Source organism: Vigna unguiculata, chromosome 5 (assembly GCF_004118075.2).
Source record: "Vigna unguiculata cultivar IT97K-499-35 chromosome 5, ASM411807v1, whole genome shotgun sequence".
In the NCBI taxonomy this organism is placed as follows: Eukaryota; Viridiplantae; Streptophyta; class Magnoliopsida; order Fabales; family Fabaceae; genus Vigna; species Vigna unguiculata.
In genome coordinates this window covers 12,883,782-12,901,747 of record NC_040283.1, presented here as the reverse complement: position 1 = coordinate 12,901,747, position 17,966 = coordinate 12,883,782, and the positions used below count along the sequence as shown (strand labels likewise).

Sequence of the window (17,966 nt, the reverse complement as noted above, 5' to 3'; positions counted from 1 at the left end):
ACGTAGCACTAACATTGACATGTGACACAACTGTGACTTAACACGTAAACAATTTTTTTGAAATTAAAAAATTAAAAAATTAAAAAAGAATTAGAAAATTCAGAGAAACTGACACTTGACATACTTTTCAAAAACGTTAACTATTTAAACACTGATAGTAAAAAGGACCAAATTGACCAAAATTTGACGAAAATGAGGATCTAATTGAACGCAAAACGAAAATGAGGATCAAATTGAACAAACACAACGAACATAGGGACCAAATGTGTATTTAAGCCTTTTTTTATACACTAGCTTACCCTGTTGTGTGTTTTGTGTCTTCTTGTGTTGTTCGTCTCTTCTTTTGCGATGATCACTTGTTTGGTAAGAGTAGACAAAGTATAAGTTTAGAGAGACACCTCTGAATAATGATGAGCTATCAGTTAGAATTGTAGAAGGTGTTGAAGAGTTTTAGTAAGTGATTCATTTTTTATAGGATTTGTTAGTTTAAGTTTAAGTGTATAGATGATATATTTATATAATCATATATTTTGCAAGACTGTATTAATATATTTTATATATTAAATTATTTGTTTCAAATATTATAATAAAGTGTCACTTTTAAGATGCTAAAATGGGGTATTAGAGTCTATAGATAATTATAAGCTTAGTAGTAAATATTTTAAAATACGTTGGATAATTTTTTTATAAGTTTGTTTTGAAATAAAATATATATATATAAAATAGAACTAATTTTTAAATTTTTGAAATCTTAATTTATAGATAAACTAATTTTAATAAACAATTTTTTTTAAAAGAGTTTTCTAATAAGCATGCACATACAATAATAAGCTTACAAATGTGACATGCTTGCTGGACTGACTCCTGCTTCTTTTTTGACACATATCTTACAAAGAAAATATTTTTCTTTGTTAAATAGGATAGTTGATATAGATCTGACAGTGACTACTTTATGTCAAGTATTTATCAATTTCTTTGTCATAGATGAAAAAGTTGCTGCCAAATTTCACATTATTTTGAATTTTATCATTTTCATTTTTTTATTCTTTCACTTTTCTCTTACTTGTCTTTGATCAATTATTCATTTGACTTGACTTAGACAAAATGTATATACAATGAAACTTCGCAATGCTTAAGATTCTCTTACTATGCAATGTATATTTTATTCTCTAAGAAAGACTGTTGCAATATTGTTTGAAATATTTTGTTCCTACACTAAAATTATTCATTAACTTGCACACTTATTTCTAATAAGTTATTTAAGTTTAAATTTGCCTTTGCATTTTAAATTTTTCTTTTGATTCAATATGATGACATTTCTTATAATTTTTTTTGTAGTGTGCTCTTTGTTTGTTTTTCTTTTTCTTATTTCATTCCTATAGTTACATTACTTTTTTATTTTTAAATTTGATAAATGATTTATGAATAAAAACATGGGATATCATATTTATCTACTTAAAGCCTATTGGAAGCTTTACTAGGTCCGTGTGATTCATTAATTATGTTTGAGTATATAACTGAATCATTCCTTACATCATTTTTGGAATATTCTTATGCTATGCTACAGTATCATATATATATATATATATATATATATATATATATATATATATATATATATATATATATTATAAGAGAATGTATGATTAACCATCAATTTTAATGATCAAAATTTATTAGTTAGTGTATCATCAATTTACAAAATAAAAAGTTATTAATTACTAAAATAATTACTATTATAATTAAAAACAGATCGTTAAATTAGTCACTAACTAATTATAAATTAATTTCTGTAATAGCAAAAATCTTGGTAACTAATGTAATATCCCATTTAATAATTATAAGTTACTAAACATAATATTATATATATATATATATATATATATATATATATATATATATATATATATATATATATATATATTCTTATATATATATATATGTTTTCTTATATGCGTTTTCTCTATCCGCTTTTTAATATCAATATATATATATATATATATATATATATATATATATATATAGTTATGATGCACCGATACTTTAACTTGGGTAACGTATATGTGTCTGACACGTATCCGTATTCGATACTTTAAGATATTTTATTGAAAGTGGAGTATCTAATTTACAAAGTCGTAGTACAGTACAAGAAAATATTTGAATAATGATCAATTTTAGTAACAAAAATAATTAGTCACTATATAGTGACCAATTTAAGTATCAATTTAAAAACTAAAAATTATAATTAGTCTCTAAATTGATAATTAAAATAATGTTTATTATGAATTGATTTCTAAATTGGTCACTAACATTAGCAACCAAAGTTTTGACTACCAAAATAATTGGTCACTAACATTAGCTACCAAGGTTTTGACTACTAAAATAATTAGTTTATAAATTGTTCTCTAATTAGAAAATTGGTCTCTAACATATTTTTGGTTACTAAAATTGGTCATTATTTAAAAGTTATCTTACAATGGTACTTTTATGTTGATAATTTTAGTACATAATTTGGATTAACACAATAACAATCATATATTTATTATGTTTTTAAGAATTATTGTACCCATTTTTCAATATTCATATATCACGTATCGTGTCCTATTATTTTCAAAATAAATGTATCGTGTTGTATCTGATACACGTATCGTATCCGTGCATCATAAATATATAGTCATCCTCTAAAACTACAGCATGAACAAAACTATATCTATATATATGTACAAAGCATAAGGAGGAGGAAAACGAGAGTTCTAAGACTCCTAACAAAACAAGCTGCAACTACTATGCCACTCCTACTGGATAGACTCGTTGTTGTCCAATAAAGGAGTATTTTCACCTACACTTCCCTTTGCTCACACATTTAAATGACCATTGCAAAAGAAATAACAGAAGACATAACACAGAACGAGCGGAAGGGTAAGCTAATATTTATAGAATTATACATCACAAATTTAAAGCAATCAAATTCACCAAGACAACATATGGTCAAACAAATGCATCATAAACAAATGACTCTAGACTCAATGATTCGGATGTATGCAATTAACATCAGACTCATGGTGATGTGCACCTGTGGTGGTTCTGAAATTGTGTAGAGTTTAGCCTCAAGGGGTTATCACCCAACCACTCACAAGGTAAGTCCCCTTCGTGCCTAGGACTTTATCCAATGTAATGCCTAGGACCTCCTGCATCTCTTCACGACATAACCTACTCTACTATATTTGAGTTTGAGTAGTTATTAGAGAAAGGATATCACCATAAAGAATCCTTATGTTATTGCATTCACTTGAATACTATCACTTAGAATTTCTCCATAAAATCATATAATTCACATCTCATTCTATGCTTTTAGAAACACAATAAAATCAATTAATCTTTATCAATTAAGTACAAAAACACATACAGTAGAAAATTTAGGTTGACTGATATATGTTCAAACCCTAGAACACTCGCCTAGGGAATCCATTCTCTCGCTGGGCGAAACACCAGTTTCGACCTGTGACCAAATAGTTGCCTAACGAGAATTAAATCCCCAGCGAGAAATGCTCGTCCAACGAAGCATGAATCAAAGGCATCTTTGTTTTGAAAGTCGCCCAACGAGAATTACTCGCCTAACGACCTCCATATCAGAGCTACCCTTGATGCATAATTTGCCCAACAAGTCTGCATAATTATGCAGAACAATAGTTTCTGCATAATTCTGTAGCCATTACTAGTCCAAATCACCAGAGGATCCTCACATACATCAGACTTTATACAAAAACTCATTTCCATATCATTATCAATATAATTTGTACTAGCACATATATCATATACAGACAAATTTCAAAACCACTCCCTTTTCAATTTACACCCAAATCTCATACCTCTTAAACATCAATTTTACAAGCAAAAACTCATCTTAAATCATGAGATATATAAATCAAACAATTATATAATAACCAAGCAGTATATTTAGCTTTCCTTACCTACAATTGACTCAGACGTCTACGGAGTACCCTAAAAGCCCCTTTTTATTGTCGACACTCACAATTCAACCTAGAAATAACAGAAACATGATCAATGAACATCATTAGAACCATTGACCAGTAGAGATTCTCACAGAAAACTCAGAATTCACATGCAATGCAGAAAGGATCACATGCAGGCTTTAAGAGAATTGACCGAGGAAAGAGCAGAAATACAACTTACTTAAGAGAACTGATTGGACAGACTCGAAAATCTCGTCGTAGTGATCACTCTAGTGGTTTCTGATTTTCAAAATGATGAACGTACGGTGAGAGATTTTAGAGAGAAGGGAGAGAGTTTTAGAAAAATAGATTAAAGAGAGATGAAGTGTTTTCTAGATAATGAAATTCTTTTATGAAATTTCTATTTATATATAAACCTTTTATTATTAAAAGAATAATAGGATCTCATTATTTTAAAACATTGTCACTCTTAAAATATGATTTTCTAGTGACCATTTAAAGACTAATGTTTTTGTTACTAAAGAATTAGTTCTTAAATTAGTCTTTAATTAATTAGTGACTAATTTAGAAACTAATTATAATTTTTTATTCATAATAATGATTATTTAAGTAACAAAAAAATTTATAAATTGGTATTTAAATTTATCACTATAATGTGTAATCACTTTTGATCACTAAAATTGATTATTAATGAAAAATTTTCTATATATATATATATATGTTTAGTTTTTTTTAAATTAATTGTACCGTAAGTTGCTATATTGTTGCAATTATTACTAAACTAAATAAAAGACTTTAATGAGACGTGGCAAACCATAATAGAAAAAGTAGTTAACCTATAAACACAACTTTATATTGTTCGTCAACAATAAAATGACATTATACAACGTTTCAACATGTTATGAATTATTGCCAATTTACACTATTAACTAAACAAAACAATATCCATCATGCCATTAACACATTATTGTCAACCATCTTTACCCAAATCACCACTTCCCAACCCAAACTCATATTCTACTCCTTATGTTCTACATGTTTTTTGGACCTTCAATCTACCATATCCCTGTAGTTTCCAACCTATTCCAAATCCTTTTACCACACTATTATTACTATAGTTGTGCTTTCTTCTAATGCAAGGTGCATCATTGTTTGATGTTAGGTTTGTCAAAGACTAGTGCAGTTTAGGTTTTTTAACTCGTGTTATAGGCCTTGGTTGTCACTTAACCGAAGCATAAAATGACGCGGTGGCTTTTTTGTAATTTTTTTCAAGTTTTATGCCTCTGTTCAGAATATACCCGAGACAGAATACACCTTTCTGCTTCGGTTCTAAGAAAACCGGTGCCAAAAAGGGTTTTCTACGTCGATTAAAAATTGAACCGAGGCCAAAAAGTTGGCTAGTATTTCAAAAATGCCACTAGAATGATGTTTGGCCTCGGGTGAAATTGAACTAGTACAAAAAAGAGTTTTTTGCCTCGGTTAAAAATTGAACCGAGGCCATATGTTCTATTAGGGTTCAAAAACGCAAATCCCTTTTCTTCTTCTTCTTCTTCTTCCTCACGCCTGTGATTCCTCTCATTGCGCCTCGCGCATACTGTTGTTGTGCTCCAACTATTCACGCCACCACAGGTCTGTTGCTCCGTCTACCTTGCACCACCACGTCGCACTGTTGGGTCTCCTTCCCTGCGAACGCTGCAACAATCCACGATGTTGTTGTTCATGATGCAGATTTGAGGTGAACGTTGGTGGTTCTGTCTTCGATGATCGTTGCGAGATGATAGTGGACTCGTTGATGAATGAAGATGCGAGTGGCGAAGGTTCCTAGGTGGTGTGGTGTTTTTTGGTGAGTCGAAGATGGACAACAACTTCCATGGTGGTCCGAAGGTAGCGGAAGAACCCAGGTGACGGAAGAATCTAGGGTTGATTTTCTATCGCACCATATAGCTTTGGTTCTCATAAGAACCGAGGCAGAATGTGGGGTTTCTGCTTCGGTTCACACCCGAGGCCAAAGCCTGACCCCATTTGGCCTCGTCCTAATATGCCTCAATTCTGAAACCGGAGAAAAATGACAAAAATAACCGCTGCCAAATCCTCTTCCTGCACCAGTGAAATCACAATATATTTGTGTTTCTATGTTCTTGAATAAAAGAAAAAAAAAAAAGAAATTGTCGTGACTATTTGTTATAACTTATGTTTTTGTAGTAAACACTCAATCCACCAATTAGTATTAAAGTCAATGTCATAGGTTTAATTCTCAGCATGACAATCGTTGGGAGGAGATTGTTGGTAGTAGGATAATTGCTTAGAAAAGGATTATTACAAGGTACATCAAATGTTTAATGATAAATATCAGGTGAGTCAAGTTAAAATAATATTGTGATGCTTAAACTATTATGTTTTAAAGTAAAAAGAGTTATATCTTAATTTTTAGTCTAGAGACAATCATTCGATCCAACACTCCTATTCTAGTCCACCTCTCCCTCTTTATTCCCACAAATTTTCCCTCCTTAAATGCTACTTCTTTTATGGATGTGAGCCATTGGATTGGTTAATTCAAGTAGATACAAATCTTCTAAATTATGTCAATAAGTGAAAATTTTCTACATGAAAGGATAAACTATTAGTGGTTTCAAGGGGATGTATCAACACAACAAATACTTGTCAATCCCACTTTCCCACCTCAAGTTTTTCTCCTCATTACACATTGCATAACTTTCAAGCCAAAATAAAATGAAAAAAACATAGAAAGAACAAATTTATTAAAGACTAAAAAATACCTAAAAATATTTAATCATCTTCTTCCTCTTACATATTTATTTGTTTATTTATAAATGCAATCTTCTTTTGTTTCCTAATAAACAATAACAATAATAATCTTCCTTGGACCATTGAATGATGACGTTAAGTTTGATTAATTCACTTACAAATTAAGTATTGTTATGACAGTATAAATACACACACGTGTCCCCAAATTCGTATGAATACACATTCTTAGACTGTGTATATGCGACACGGTTAGCTGCAGTCAACTACGAAATTCTAAACTGCAGAATTTGTTCTGAAGATTCTTACCTAATCTTTGTCACAAATCTCACAATTATTTTTTAATCATCAAAACAGGAACACACATGTGTGTGCACATGATTTCAGTCTTTAACTCCAAAATTCATTTTTCCATCAAGTACTTAAAAGGTCATCATCATAATTGAATGATCATGAAAATTCTACGATCAAATCTTAAAATTACTTAGTCTTTTTCTTTCTATTCTATTCAACTACGATAATTGGATAATTAATTATTAGTCAGAATCTGTTATCAAATCCAATATGGCAACACCTTTAGCAACTCGTAATTCATCACTTAACCTGCCATTATTTTATTGAAATTATTTTGACTTGACTTGGTAAATTTATCAATCTTCATCAATATTTTCTTACCCAAAGAAAAATATCCATCAATAGTTTAACAAGTTGTCCTTTTTAAGGTTAATTACCAAGATAATAGAATAACAAATATTAATGTATTACTTTAATATTTATATAATGTAAATTAATATGCAATATTTGTAGAACAGAATTCAGGTACCTTTTTTTTTGTCATTTCAATTAGAAATAGAAATTTATCGCGATGAGTTATGTTAATACCATTGCTTTTATTTATTTATATTTATACATATTGTGACCATTACTTTATAAGTTATTGAAATAGAATCCATTTTTAATGAAAATTAATATAAAGCATACCTCAATTTACATAGAAGTTTTTTTTAACATTAATCATATATGGTTTTTAATTAGTCACTGTAAATAATATTGTACTGTACTCCCAATTGGTCAATCGGCCAAAGTTGAAGAAGTTATAAATGAAAGGCCATCGGTCGAGCGGTCGAACAGCAAATCGATTCTGTCGATCAGCTACATAGCTAAGGGCCATCGGTCGAACGGATGACAAATAAACCATAAGACCATCAGTCGAACGGTTGAACATATGAGTCACAACCTAATCATGTTAATATCCATCGGCCCATCGGTAACACCTAGTCGAGCGACACGGACCCCAAATGGCACATCGGTCGATCGGATAACCAGAACATACGTGACCATCAACGAATCACCCATCGGTCGATCAATCCCTTTACACTTGTGTACTCCTTCGCATATGTCTGTCGGTCGGCCATGCGCACATGAATGATTTACTTATTAAAAACAGTATAACTAACCTAGCCAAGCGGCCATCGACTGCACTATCAGACAGTCGATCAATCGAGTTAATTAACGTTAAATAAGTCAATAATCTTGATTAAAGGATCATTGGGCCGTGATTAAGGAACCCTAATCGCAGGCCCACACAGAAAACTATAAATAGGGCCCAAAGGTAGGTTGGTAAGGATCTTAATTTCGCATTTATTGCAACAGATATTTTGATACACCGATCGGTCCTTTCTGACTTAAGCATCGGAGTACTTTAGACAGGTACCCCGATCGTCATCTCAGCCGATCGAGCTAAGGAGTGGATTTCGCTGAAGTTACAGGAGTGGAGAAAGGCAGCGCAAGTCGAAGAGGTTCTTTTAGTAGGCTCTTGGCCCCTACTCCGAAACAAATATAAATAATAATAATTTTTTAATAATGTGATTTCGTAACTAAGTATTCAAAAGATAATTAATAAACGTAACCTAATTTTTTATTTTTAGAAATAGGTTTTCTCCAATGTAATAAAGTATTATATGTGTTTATTTAATGTTTAGTTCACTTTGATGATATAGTTAACTTTAATCAAAGTAATGTTAAAATATGTACTGCATAAATAAAGAAGAAATCGTCTTCAAAATGTATAACTCTCAAATGCTATGAACAAGAGATAACACTTGTAAAATATATTCTATTTGTCAAATTAATCATTTTTTTATTACAGTAATTGATTTTATTTACAATAGTTCAAGGTGGTTTAACTTTAAACTTCGAAATTGAATTATGACTAAAACTTTTTAGAATCAATATTATCTTGTTGTATAATGTACACTTTTTTTTTCTTCATATAGAAATTGTACACTTATATGGTGTTGACTTGGTCAATTTTATATGATTTGAACCGATATTTGCTATTGGAGTAATTTTTTGTACATGAGTGAAAAACATGGTACAAAGAAAAGACTAGTATGAGAGAATATTCAATTGCATGTGTTTGGTGCTGATTTGAAATGTGTATAGTACAGATCCTTCGGAGAAGAGAAAAAAAGGCATGAGAAGATTGAGTTTAAAAATTTGTATTTATTCATTTTATAGTTTTCTGTTTCTTTGATAAAGAAATATTATATGAAAAGAAAAATGAGAAAAGTATAATATAAGAGAATCCATACTATTAAGGATACAAAAATAGTATTATAATCAAAATTACATAAAATTAAAAGCAACACTATGAAAGTTGGTTAAAATGAATACAATTATTTACATTATATTCTTTTAGAAAAACAATTGGTCATTACAAAATTGAGACAATAAAAATTTGTCTCTTTGAAATATATATATATATATATATATATATATATATATATATATATATATATATATATATATATATATATATATATAATATGTATTTTCTAAAACATAAAAACTATTAAATGAAAAATATAATGTAAATTAATGATTTTATAACTATCATAGTTAAAGTCTATTAAACTAATTTTCTAAATTTAACATTTTTACAAACGTGTGTTAGAAAGAACCATAATGAGATATTTCTCCACAAACTAAATAATTTGTAATCAACTTATCTAGAATCTATTGCTTCAAATTTTCTAGAACATTTAGAATTATGTATATTATTTAATTAATTATATTAAGCATCATGTGAAAAATTTGAAAACTCATTGTTGGAAGTCTCACGTTGACTAGTGACAAGATTGAGTTAGGTTTAAAATCCACTTCTTAATATGGAATCAAAGTCTAATTTTAGCGAAATTTGTCGTTTGTTGAATCTAATTTTCCACCTGCTATTGAATCACCTACTAATGTCTAATCCCACGTACGAGATGGATATGCCTCAGCATGAGAGTGTGTGTTGGAAATCTCATATCGAATAAAGATAAGATGAGATTACAATATATAAGTGTGTGCAAACCTCACTTTACAAGTAGGTTTTGTGAGGTTGAGTAGACTTAAAGTTCACTTCTTAGCATGGTACCAGAGCCATAACTAGAGCCTATGTTATTATACTACCCATTAATGTCTAGTTTCACACACAAGATGTATATGCCTCAACGTGAGCAGTGTGTGTTGTAAGGAGTGAGTATAAATCACACCTTACAAATCGATTTTGTAAGGTTACAATACGTTTAAAGTTTTCTTTGTAACATGTTATAGAGTCTTGAGTTAGAATTTATTTTAGTAAAGTTTGTTGTTTGTTGAGTTTAATATCCCACCTACTACGAGACAGTTCTCTGACCCCTTATTAATGCCTATTCCCACACACACCACACGCGAGATGCATATACTGCGATGTGAGACAAGTGTGTTGAAAGTTCCACACAAACAAATGCAAACATCATCTTAGAAGATGATTTTGTAAAATTAAGTTAGACATATAAAAACTATTTATTAAGACTCATAATTATAATTAATGAAACAATATTAAAATTTTAGAATTGACGGGTGAATTAGTCTCATGTTCTAAATTATTTAATGGACTAGAAATAATGTAAAACATTTAATTCTTATTTATAAAATTTTAGTTTCATGCATTACTATAAATATAATTATTTTAATTTGAAGTAGGTTGAACCATTTTTTATATGAATAGACTAGATATGAAATCAGACAAGACAAATCTATTTATAAAAGATATCAAAATAGACTAAGTATTTATAAGGCGAGTAAACACAAACTAATTACAAAAATAACTAAGTCAATTTGATATTCGTACTAATGTCCTACAATTTCTTTTTTTTTTAGTAATTTCTTATTGTCATTCAAGTAAGCGTATAAAAAAACATTTTTACTAAAAAAACAGGATATTTTAAACTATACTTTTGTTGTTAAATATGAAATATTTTGATAATCTTTCAAAATAAAAATAAAAGTATTACGAATATGCATTTAATGTTAACATTGAAAATGGTAAATAATATTTTAAATAACATTGAAAATAGTATATAGTGTTTTTTTAGATAACATTGAATGTGGAAAATGGATAATCTTATGTTACCATAATAAACGTAAACAGATGAAATAAGTGATTGTCTAATAATTGTAAATTATGTATACAGGAATCATTAAATAAAAGTGGGGACAAAGTCTCAGAAGAAGACAACACTCCTTGACCGACAAAAACGTGATGATGGTGTAAAATTAAAAACCTTTTTTTCTCTTTGACAGAAGTGTAAAATTAAACTTCAAACTGAAAAACTTAAACGATAATTACAAGCTGTTTCATCATCATCATTATTCTACACAAGATGAAATCACCCGACAAAAAAATTTAATCTTCTTTGACCAATTTAATGAACAGTTTTTTGAATTATCATTTACATTTTTTAACATTTATTTGGGACACTAAACTCTTTTCAAGTTTTTAACTATGTGTATGATTTTAATTTTTTATGTTTAGATAATTATAGTTTGATGTATATTCCCTTAATTAATGTTGGGTGGAAAAAAGACAAAAAGAGAAAGAAGATGGTGAAAGATGAAGTCAACCTTCTATTCCACTTTCGCTGGTTAGCCAAAAGGGTCCAAAAAAGGCTACAATATTATCATTTACAAAAGCCACCATCAACAAAGTGATCAAAGTTCCTGTTTTGACCCTTCTTGCTTCCTTCCACGACCCTTCTCATCAAACCCCTAATCATAAAAGGTCGAAAAAGGCTTCTGAAATCTCAGCTACTGAGCGCGTAATTACTGAGATCTGCCTTCATCCTGGTGGGTTCAACAGTGTTTCATTCTGGGGTTTGTTGGCCCTTTTTTCCTCATTTCTGCAAATTTGCATTTTCACCTTTAGAGTTTCAGAGTATGTGGTTTTTTCCTTGCATCTGAAAGGCTCAACCTTTGACTTGGTCACAGGGGTGGTTTGTTGATGGGTGCTTGCTGGAGTAATAGGATTAAGGCTGTGAGTCCTTCCAATACAGGTCAGTTTTGATTTTTGTTTGGCTTGTGTCTTCATTTTCTTCTCTCAATTACGAAACTGGGCTTACTTTTCTTCTGGGGTGGGGGGAAATGAACATGAGATAGGCTTAAAGCTGATAACTTTATGGATAGTTTTGCTGTCATGTTCATGTTTCCGAGTCTGTAATACACGATTAAGATCCTTGAAAGTCTGCTATGCCTTTTCTGATATGGTGATCTGTGTCTGATGAAAAAAAGGGTTTGATTTCAGAGACCCATTGGATGGGTATATTTTGGATTTGGGTATTCATGTCAATTGTAGCTTTTCCACACTCCCTTGAAAGTTCATCTCAGGCTTGGTTTTGGTATGGGAGTAAAAAATGGGATTGAAAAGTTTTTGAATGGTTTTGCACTACAATTCACTAGCAAAACTAATTTATAAGCTTTTCACCTTTCTTTTAATCCCTCCGGAAGTAAGGTTTTCTGCTAGGTAATTTTCAGGAGAGAAGCTGTTATCTCAGTCCGAGGGAAATTGTTGTTAGGACAACAGAAGAATAGGTTGACGGGTTTTGGGATTCCATGTGAATTTGCTTTTAGAAGTGATGATTTGTTTGTTTCAAGGTTAGTGATGGTAAGTGAGTCTTTTTTCTGTGTGTTCATGTAGGGATAACCTCGAGAAGTGTCAGCAGGAGTGGCCATGACATCAGCTCAACTAGCAGGAACTCATCAGCCTCCATATCCGTCACTTCTCGGAGTGAAGGTGAAATCTTGCAATCGTCCAACTTGAAAAGCTTCAGCTATAATGAGCTAAGAGTCGCCACAAGAAATTTCCGCCCAGATAGTGTCTTGGGGGAGGGTGGGTTTGGTTCAGTTTTTAAGGGCTGGATTGATGAACATTCTCTTACTGCTACCAAACCGGGAATAGGCATGATTGTTGCTGTGAAGAAGCTTAACCAAGACGGGTTCCAGGGTCACAGAGAATGGTTGGTAAGTATCAGTTGAATTACTTGCTTGATACTTATCGTTTTGTCTGAAAATTTCGTTGTATATCAACAAAATTCTAGGCAACTGCAAGCATTTTAGATATTCATTCATTTTTCCTGTCTGATTCTGTGTGGGGGATTTTTAGCAGAACTTGACTTTGACACTGAAGTTTTACCAATTCCCAAATTGCATAATTGTTGATGTCCTCTTCTTTTGCAATGTTTGTCTCAGGCTGAAATCAACTATCTTGGGCAACTGCAGCATCCTAACCTTGTCAAGTTAATAGGATACTGCTTTGAGGACGAGCATCGGCTTTTGGTTTATGAATTCATGCCTAAGGGCAGCATGGAAAATCATCTTTTTAGAAGTTAGTACCTTCTACTTTAGTTGAATCCATAATTCTTTATTCCTTTTTGTTTGTACTCCTTTAAAGAAATTTTCATTTTCCTCAATAAAAGTTGATTAATAATGTTAAATCTAATCCTGAGTTCCAATACTAATGTTGCTTGAAATCATCATAAATACAGGAGGTTCTTACTTTCAGCCATTCTCGTGGAGTTTGCGAATGAAAATAGCTCTTGGGGCTGCAAAGGGCCTTGCTTTTCTTCACAGCACAGAACCTAAAGTCATATATCGTGACTTTAAAACTTCAAATATATTACTTGATACAGTATGTGCATAATTGGAATTTGAGCATTTCTTTCAATGGTTTAAAATTGGTCGATATAGAGTTGATCACTGAGTTGCTTCACTGCGTGTTCTTTGCAGCATTATAACGCCAAACTTTCTGATTTTGGGTTGGCCAGAGATGGTCCAACCGGTGATAAAAGCCATGTCTCTACCAGGGTCATGGGAACCCGAGGATATGCAGCTCCAGAGTATTTAGCAACAGGTATCAACCAAAGTGTTTGTCAAATTGCCCTCCTAGCATAGATTTCATTTCACCCTAATGTATGCTGTTTTGGTTAATAGATTATTATTACCTACAATTTTGTGATCGAAATTTTTGTTTTGGTAGGTCATCTCACTGCAAAGAGTGACGTATATAGTTTTGGAGTAGTTCTTCTGGAAATGATATCAGGAAGACGAGCCATAGACAAGAACCAGCCATCTGGGGAGCATAACCTTGTTGAATGGGCGAAACCTTACCTATCTAATAAACGAAGAGTTTTCCGTATAATGGATCCACGTTTGGAAGGTCAATATTCACATGCTCGAGCTCAAGCAGCAGCTGCACTTGCCATGCAATGTCTTTCTATGGAGTCCAGGTGCAGGCCAAATATGGATGAGGTGGTAAAAGCATTGGAGCAGCTTCAGGAATCAAAGGACATGCAGAGAAAAGGTGGTGATCATAAACATCACCATGTACGCAATTCCGGCCAAGGCCGATCCACCGGCACCGCTGGTGGTGCAGATGGACCTAGAACGCCTTCTGCTTATCCCAGACCTACAGCTTCTCTCCTTGGCGGTTGATACAGTTTTCTGATGCGGCAAGTAGGAAGCAGAACACACAGGATTCAGAGGTTTAGGTGTGGCATGAACCATATTTATGTAAGCAATGTATAGTTTGCATTATTTCTGTCATATTTTGTGCTATATATATATATATATATAGATTTTTTTTGCTATTGTGGTCCTGATTGTTAGACATGCAAGAGTCTAATGTGGATCCTTGAGATTATGGTGTTCATTAATTTTGAACCCTGTAAAAATTTGCAACAACACCACCCATGTGGTTTATGCTCTCTGCATATTATCTTTTGCTTTAACAATGTGAAAAAGTCTGCATACTGTTGACTACTTGACTTTCCTCCCCAACCACCAATCCATGTGCACTCTGCTTTTCATCTGTTTCAAATCATCCTGGTAGCATTGTGGGTCACTTGTGGTTCAACCAATTTTCTTTATCTTTTGAAAGTTTCAAGTCAAATGTCCCACCTGTGACATTTGTTGCAGTGACATGTATCTGAGAGAATCATTTTAAGGTGTTTCTTGAAAATATAAAAAGTATAAAAACCAATGAAGTTTCTTTTGTTATCATGCTTTCTTAATTAGTTTTCAGAATATATCTAAAGTATATGCTTGTTTATTCCGCAGTCTGCACATTCAATTCAGCAGGTAACTATTTATTTATTGATCCATGTGTGTACACATTAATGTCTACACACACATTAAAGAAAAATGTTTGGAATGTTGAAATTCAGTTTAACAAAATCAGGTCTGATATATTAGAATATATATTTTGTGAGACTAATAAGTTAGTGTCTGGTTTATAATGGAATAAAAAACTCCCAACTACTTGATGAAGACATATACTGACAATGTATCTGCGTTTAGAGTCGTGTTTTAAGACTCAATGTCCATCCACCTGTCTCATGATGTGATTCCTGGTTCAAGTGTCCCAAAAGACCATAACTTCATCTAAGGTTTTAATCTTTCGTGGCATATCCAATTTTTGGTTTCAAGTGATTGGCTCATCACACGTAGCCTTGTAGAACTGGAAGTAAAAACAAATACCATGATGACTGCATAAATTTCTGAAAAGATAAAGAGAAGAAAGTGACAGTGATGTAATGAAAAAAGGAAGAGAAAGATAATACAGACAGGGAAAGTAGTGTTTTATGTTAGCTATATTATAATTAAGCTTCTTATGAAAAAAGTAACAGTGTTTATATTTTTCAGGTCGACTTAAGCTCCAAATAGGGATCAGTATGTTTTATGTCTCTAGGAAAAAAAAATAAATCTCAAATTTGTTTTAGTAATAATATATTTTTTTAAATTAATTATAAAATTGTATTAAAAAAAAAATCTCAATTAGACCTTCTTTTGAATACAGCTTTTCAAACCATGAGCTGTCACTGATATTCATTATATTATAATGATGATTGTTATGAAAAAGCTTGCAAAAACAACGGTCTCAAAGTTAAAAGTGTATGTTTTTCATCACAATGAAAGATAACAATTTGTAGAGTTTTATGGTTATGCATGATGAGTGTAGAAAGTTTAAATGTCAATTGATTAGAAATAGCTGTGGAAATGAGTTTTAAACTAGTTATTTTAATAGATATATCATATTTTGTGTTAGAATGATAAGATAAAATCAGTTTACATATCAGTGTACAACTTATGTTCTCCAATTTAAAATGATTTAACAAAAATCATATCTGAGCTATCAATCGATTTAGATTCCTTGGAGGCAAATTTCTACGTATCTAAGCTATCCATAGCTAAAAACTATCATTTAAAGATTACATTATATATATATATATATATATATATATATATATATATATATATATATATATATATATATATATATATAAAAGCTTGATTTAAGGGTATAAGAACCTAGCTTCTTAGCATCTCAAGGTCTACATTTATAAATACTTAAAAAAAAGTATTATTACTCAAACCTTCATACAACAGTTATGGATAAAACTGAAAATCTTTTAGCAACTTTTATAGACAAAACTAGGGGTGATCATGGATTGGATTTTTAATGATCCAATTCACATTCATTTTGAATCCAAATAATTGGATTAAAATTTCGATCCAAATCCAATTTTTCAAAAAAAGTAGATTGAATTTTTTAAAAATCCAGATCCAAATATTTAGATCAAGTTTAAATACAGATCTAAATATTTGGATCAAGTTCAAAATCCAAAATCCATTTTCCATAAAATAAATTCAAATTAAATTTCTTAAAACTTGTGTCCATAGAGCTGGCACCATAGAATTTGATAGATTTTTTGTCGAGGCCAACGAGGTCAAATTTCAGCATGGGATGAACTTGGATGACTTTCGAACGAATTTCGATCGGGGACGATGTGACCAAATTTGGGCTAAGGTTGACTCGACAAAATTTCAGGCGAGATCGACTTGACTGGATTCGACTAAATTTTGGCCAGGGTCAATGTTGCCTAATACAACTAAATTTTGGCCAGAGCCGACTTGGCCAAATATGGCCACATTTGGGTTAGGGCTTGATCAGTCAAATTTTGGTCAGAGTTGACTCCACTAAATTCGTCGTCCAGGACCGACTTGATTGAATATGGTCAATTCTCGATCATAGCTGACTAAGCTGAATATAGTCAAATTTTGTTCGGGACTTACTCGATCGAAACGACTAAATTTGGGTTAGTGCCGACTCGACCAAATTTTGGTCATGACCAACTTGATTGAATTTGGCCAAATTTAGGTCAGGACCGACTCGCCTAAATATGACCAAATTTCGGTTGCGATCGACTCTGCCGAATACGACCAAATTCAGGCCAGGACTAACTCAGTCAAATTTTGGTTGAGGCCAACACGACTAAATTTTGACCAGAGCCGACTCGACTGAATTCAGCCGAATTTCGGTCATGGCCGACTCAGTTGAATACGGCCAAATTTCGATCGCGACCAACTCATTTGAATATGGCCAAATTTCATCCTTGGCCGTCTCAGCCGAATACGACCAAATTTGGGCCAGGGCCGTCTCAGCCGAATACGACTAAAAGTTGAGATCGACTAGTCCAAATTTAGTCGTATTTGATTGAGTTGGCGTGACCCTATACAAGATTTGCTCGAATTTTGTCAAGTCGGTCTCGATCAAAATTTGGCCCAGTTGGTCCTGTACAAAATTTGGAAGTATTCGGTTGAGTTCACCTCGACCTAAATTTGACTGCATTGGACTGAGTCGACCTAGATAAAATTTGACCGTATTCGGTCGAGACAACCGCGACCAAAATTTGGCTGTATTCAGCCTAGTTGGCTCCAGTCAAAATTCGGTCGAATTTTATCGAGTTGGCCCTGATTGAGATTTGGCCGAGTTGGCCCTTACCCAAATTTGGTCGTATTTGGCTGAGACGGCTTAAGATGAAATTTGGTCGTATTCAAATGAGTCGGTCACGATCAAAATTTGGTCGT

At 32.0% G+C, this 17,966-nt stretch overlaps 1 protein-coding gene across 2 annotated transcripts; it reads left to right on the top strand.

The window, feature by feature from the left end:
- The first annotated feature begins 11,657 nt into the window (after window positions 1-11,657).
- LOC114185282 (receptor-like cytoplasmic kinase 176) lies at window positions 11,658-14,863 on the top strand. 2 transcript variants are annotated; one of them, XM_028072920.1, is made up of 7 exons: window positions 11,658-11,891; window positions 12,033-12,097; window positions 12,739-13,061; window positions 13,290-13,425; window positions 13,586-13,728; window positions 13,827-13,950; window positions 14,077-14,863. In XM_028072920.1, exons 2-7 carry the CDS (start codon window positions 12,046-12,048, stop codon window positions 14,529-14,531), a joined length of 1,233 nt encoding a protein of 410 aa, XP_027928721.1. In that variant the 5' UTR covers window positions 11,658-11,891; window positions 12,033-12,045; the 3' UTR covers window positions 14,532-14,863. The 2 variants fall into 2 exon arrangements, with proteins under 2 accessions (XP_027928721.1, XP_027928722.1); XM_028072921.1 differs by having other exon boundaries at window positions 11,732-11,918.
- Window positions 14,864-17,966: the final 3,103 nt, after the last annotated feature.

Excerpts from the sequence above, each read along its gene's own strand:
- LOC114185282 (XM_028072920.1), top strand. The coding sequence starts at position 12,046 with ATGGGTGCTTGCTGGAGTAATAGGATTAAGGCTGTGAGTCCTTCCAAT. Across the intron at positions 13,729-13,826 it reads CAAATATATTACTTGATACA|CATTATAACGCCAAACTTTC; the intron begins GTATGTGCATAA and ends TGTTCTTTGCAG. Across the intron at positions 13,951-14,076 it reads TCCAGAGTATTTAGCAACAG|GTCATCTCACTGCAAAGAGT; the intron begins GTATCAACCAAA and ends TTGTTTTGGTAG.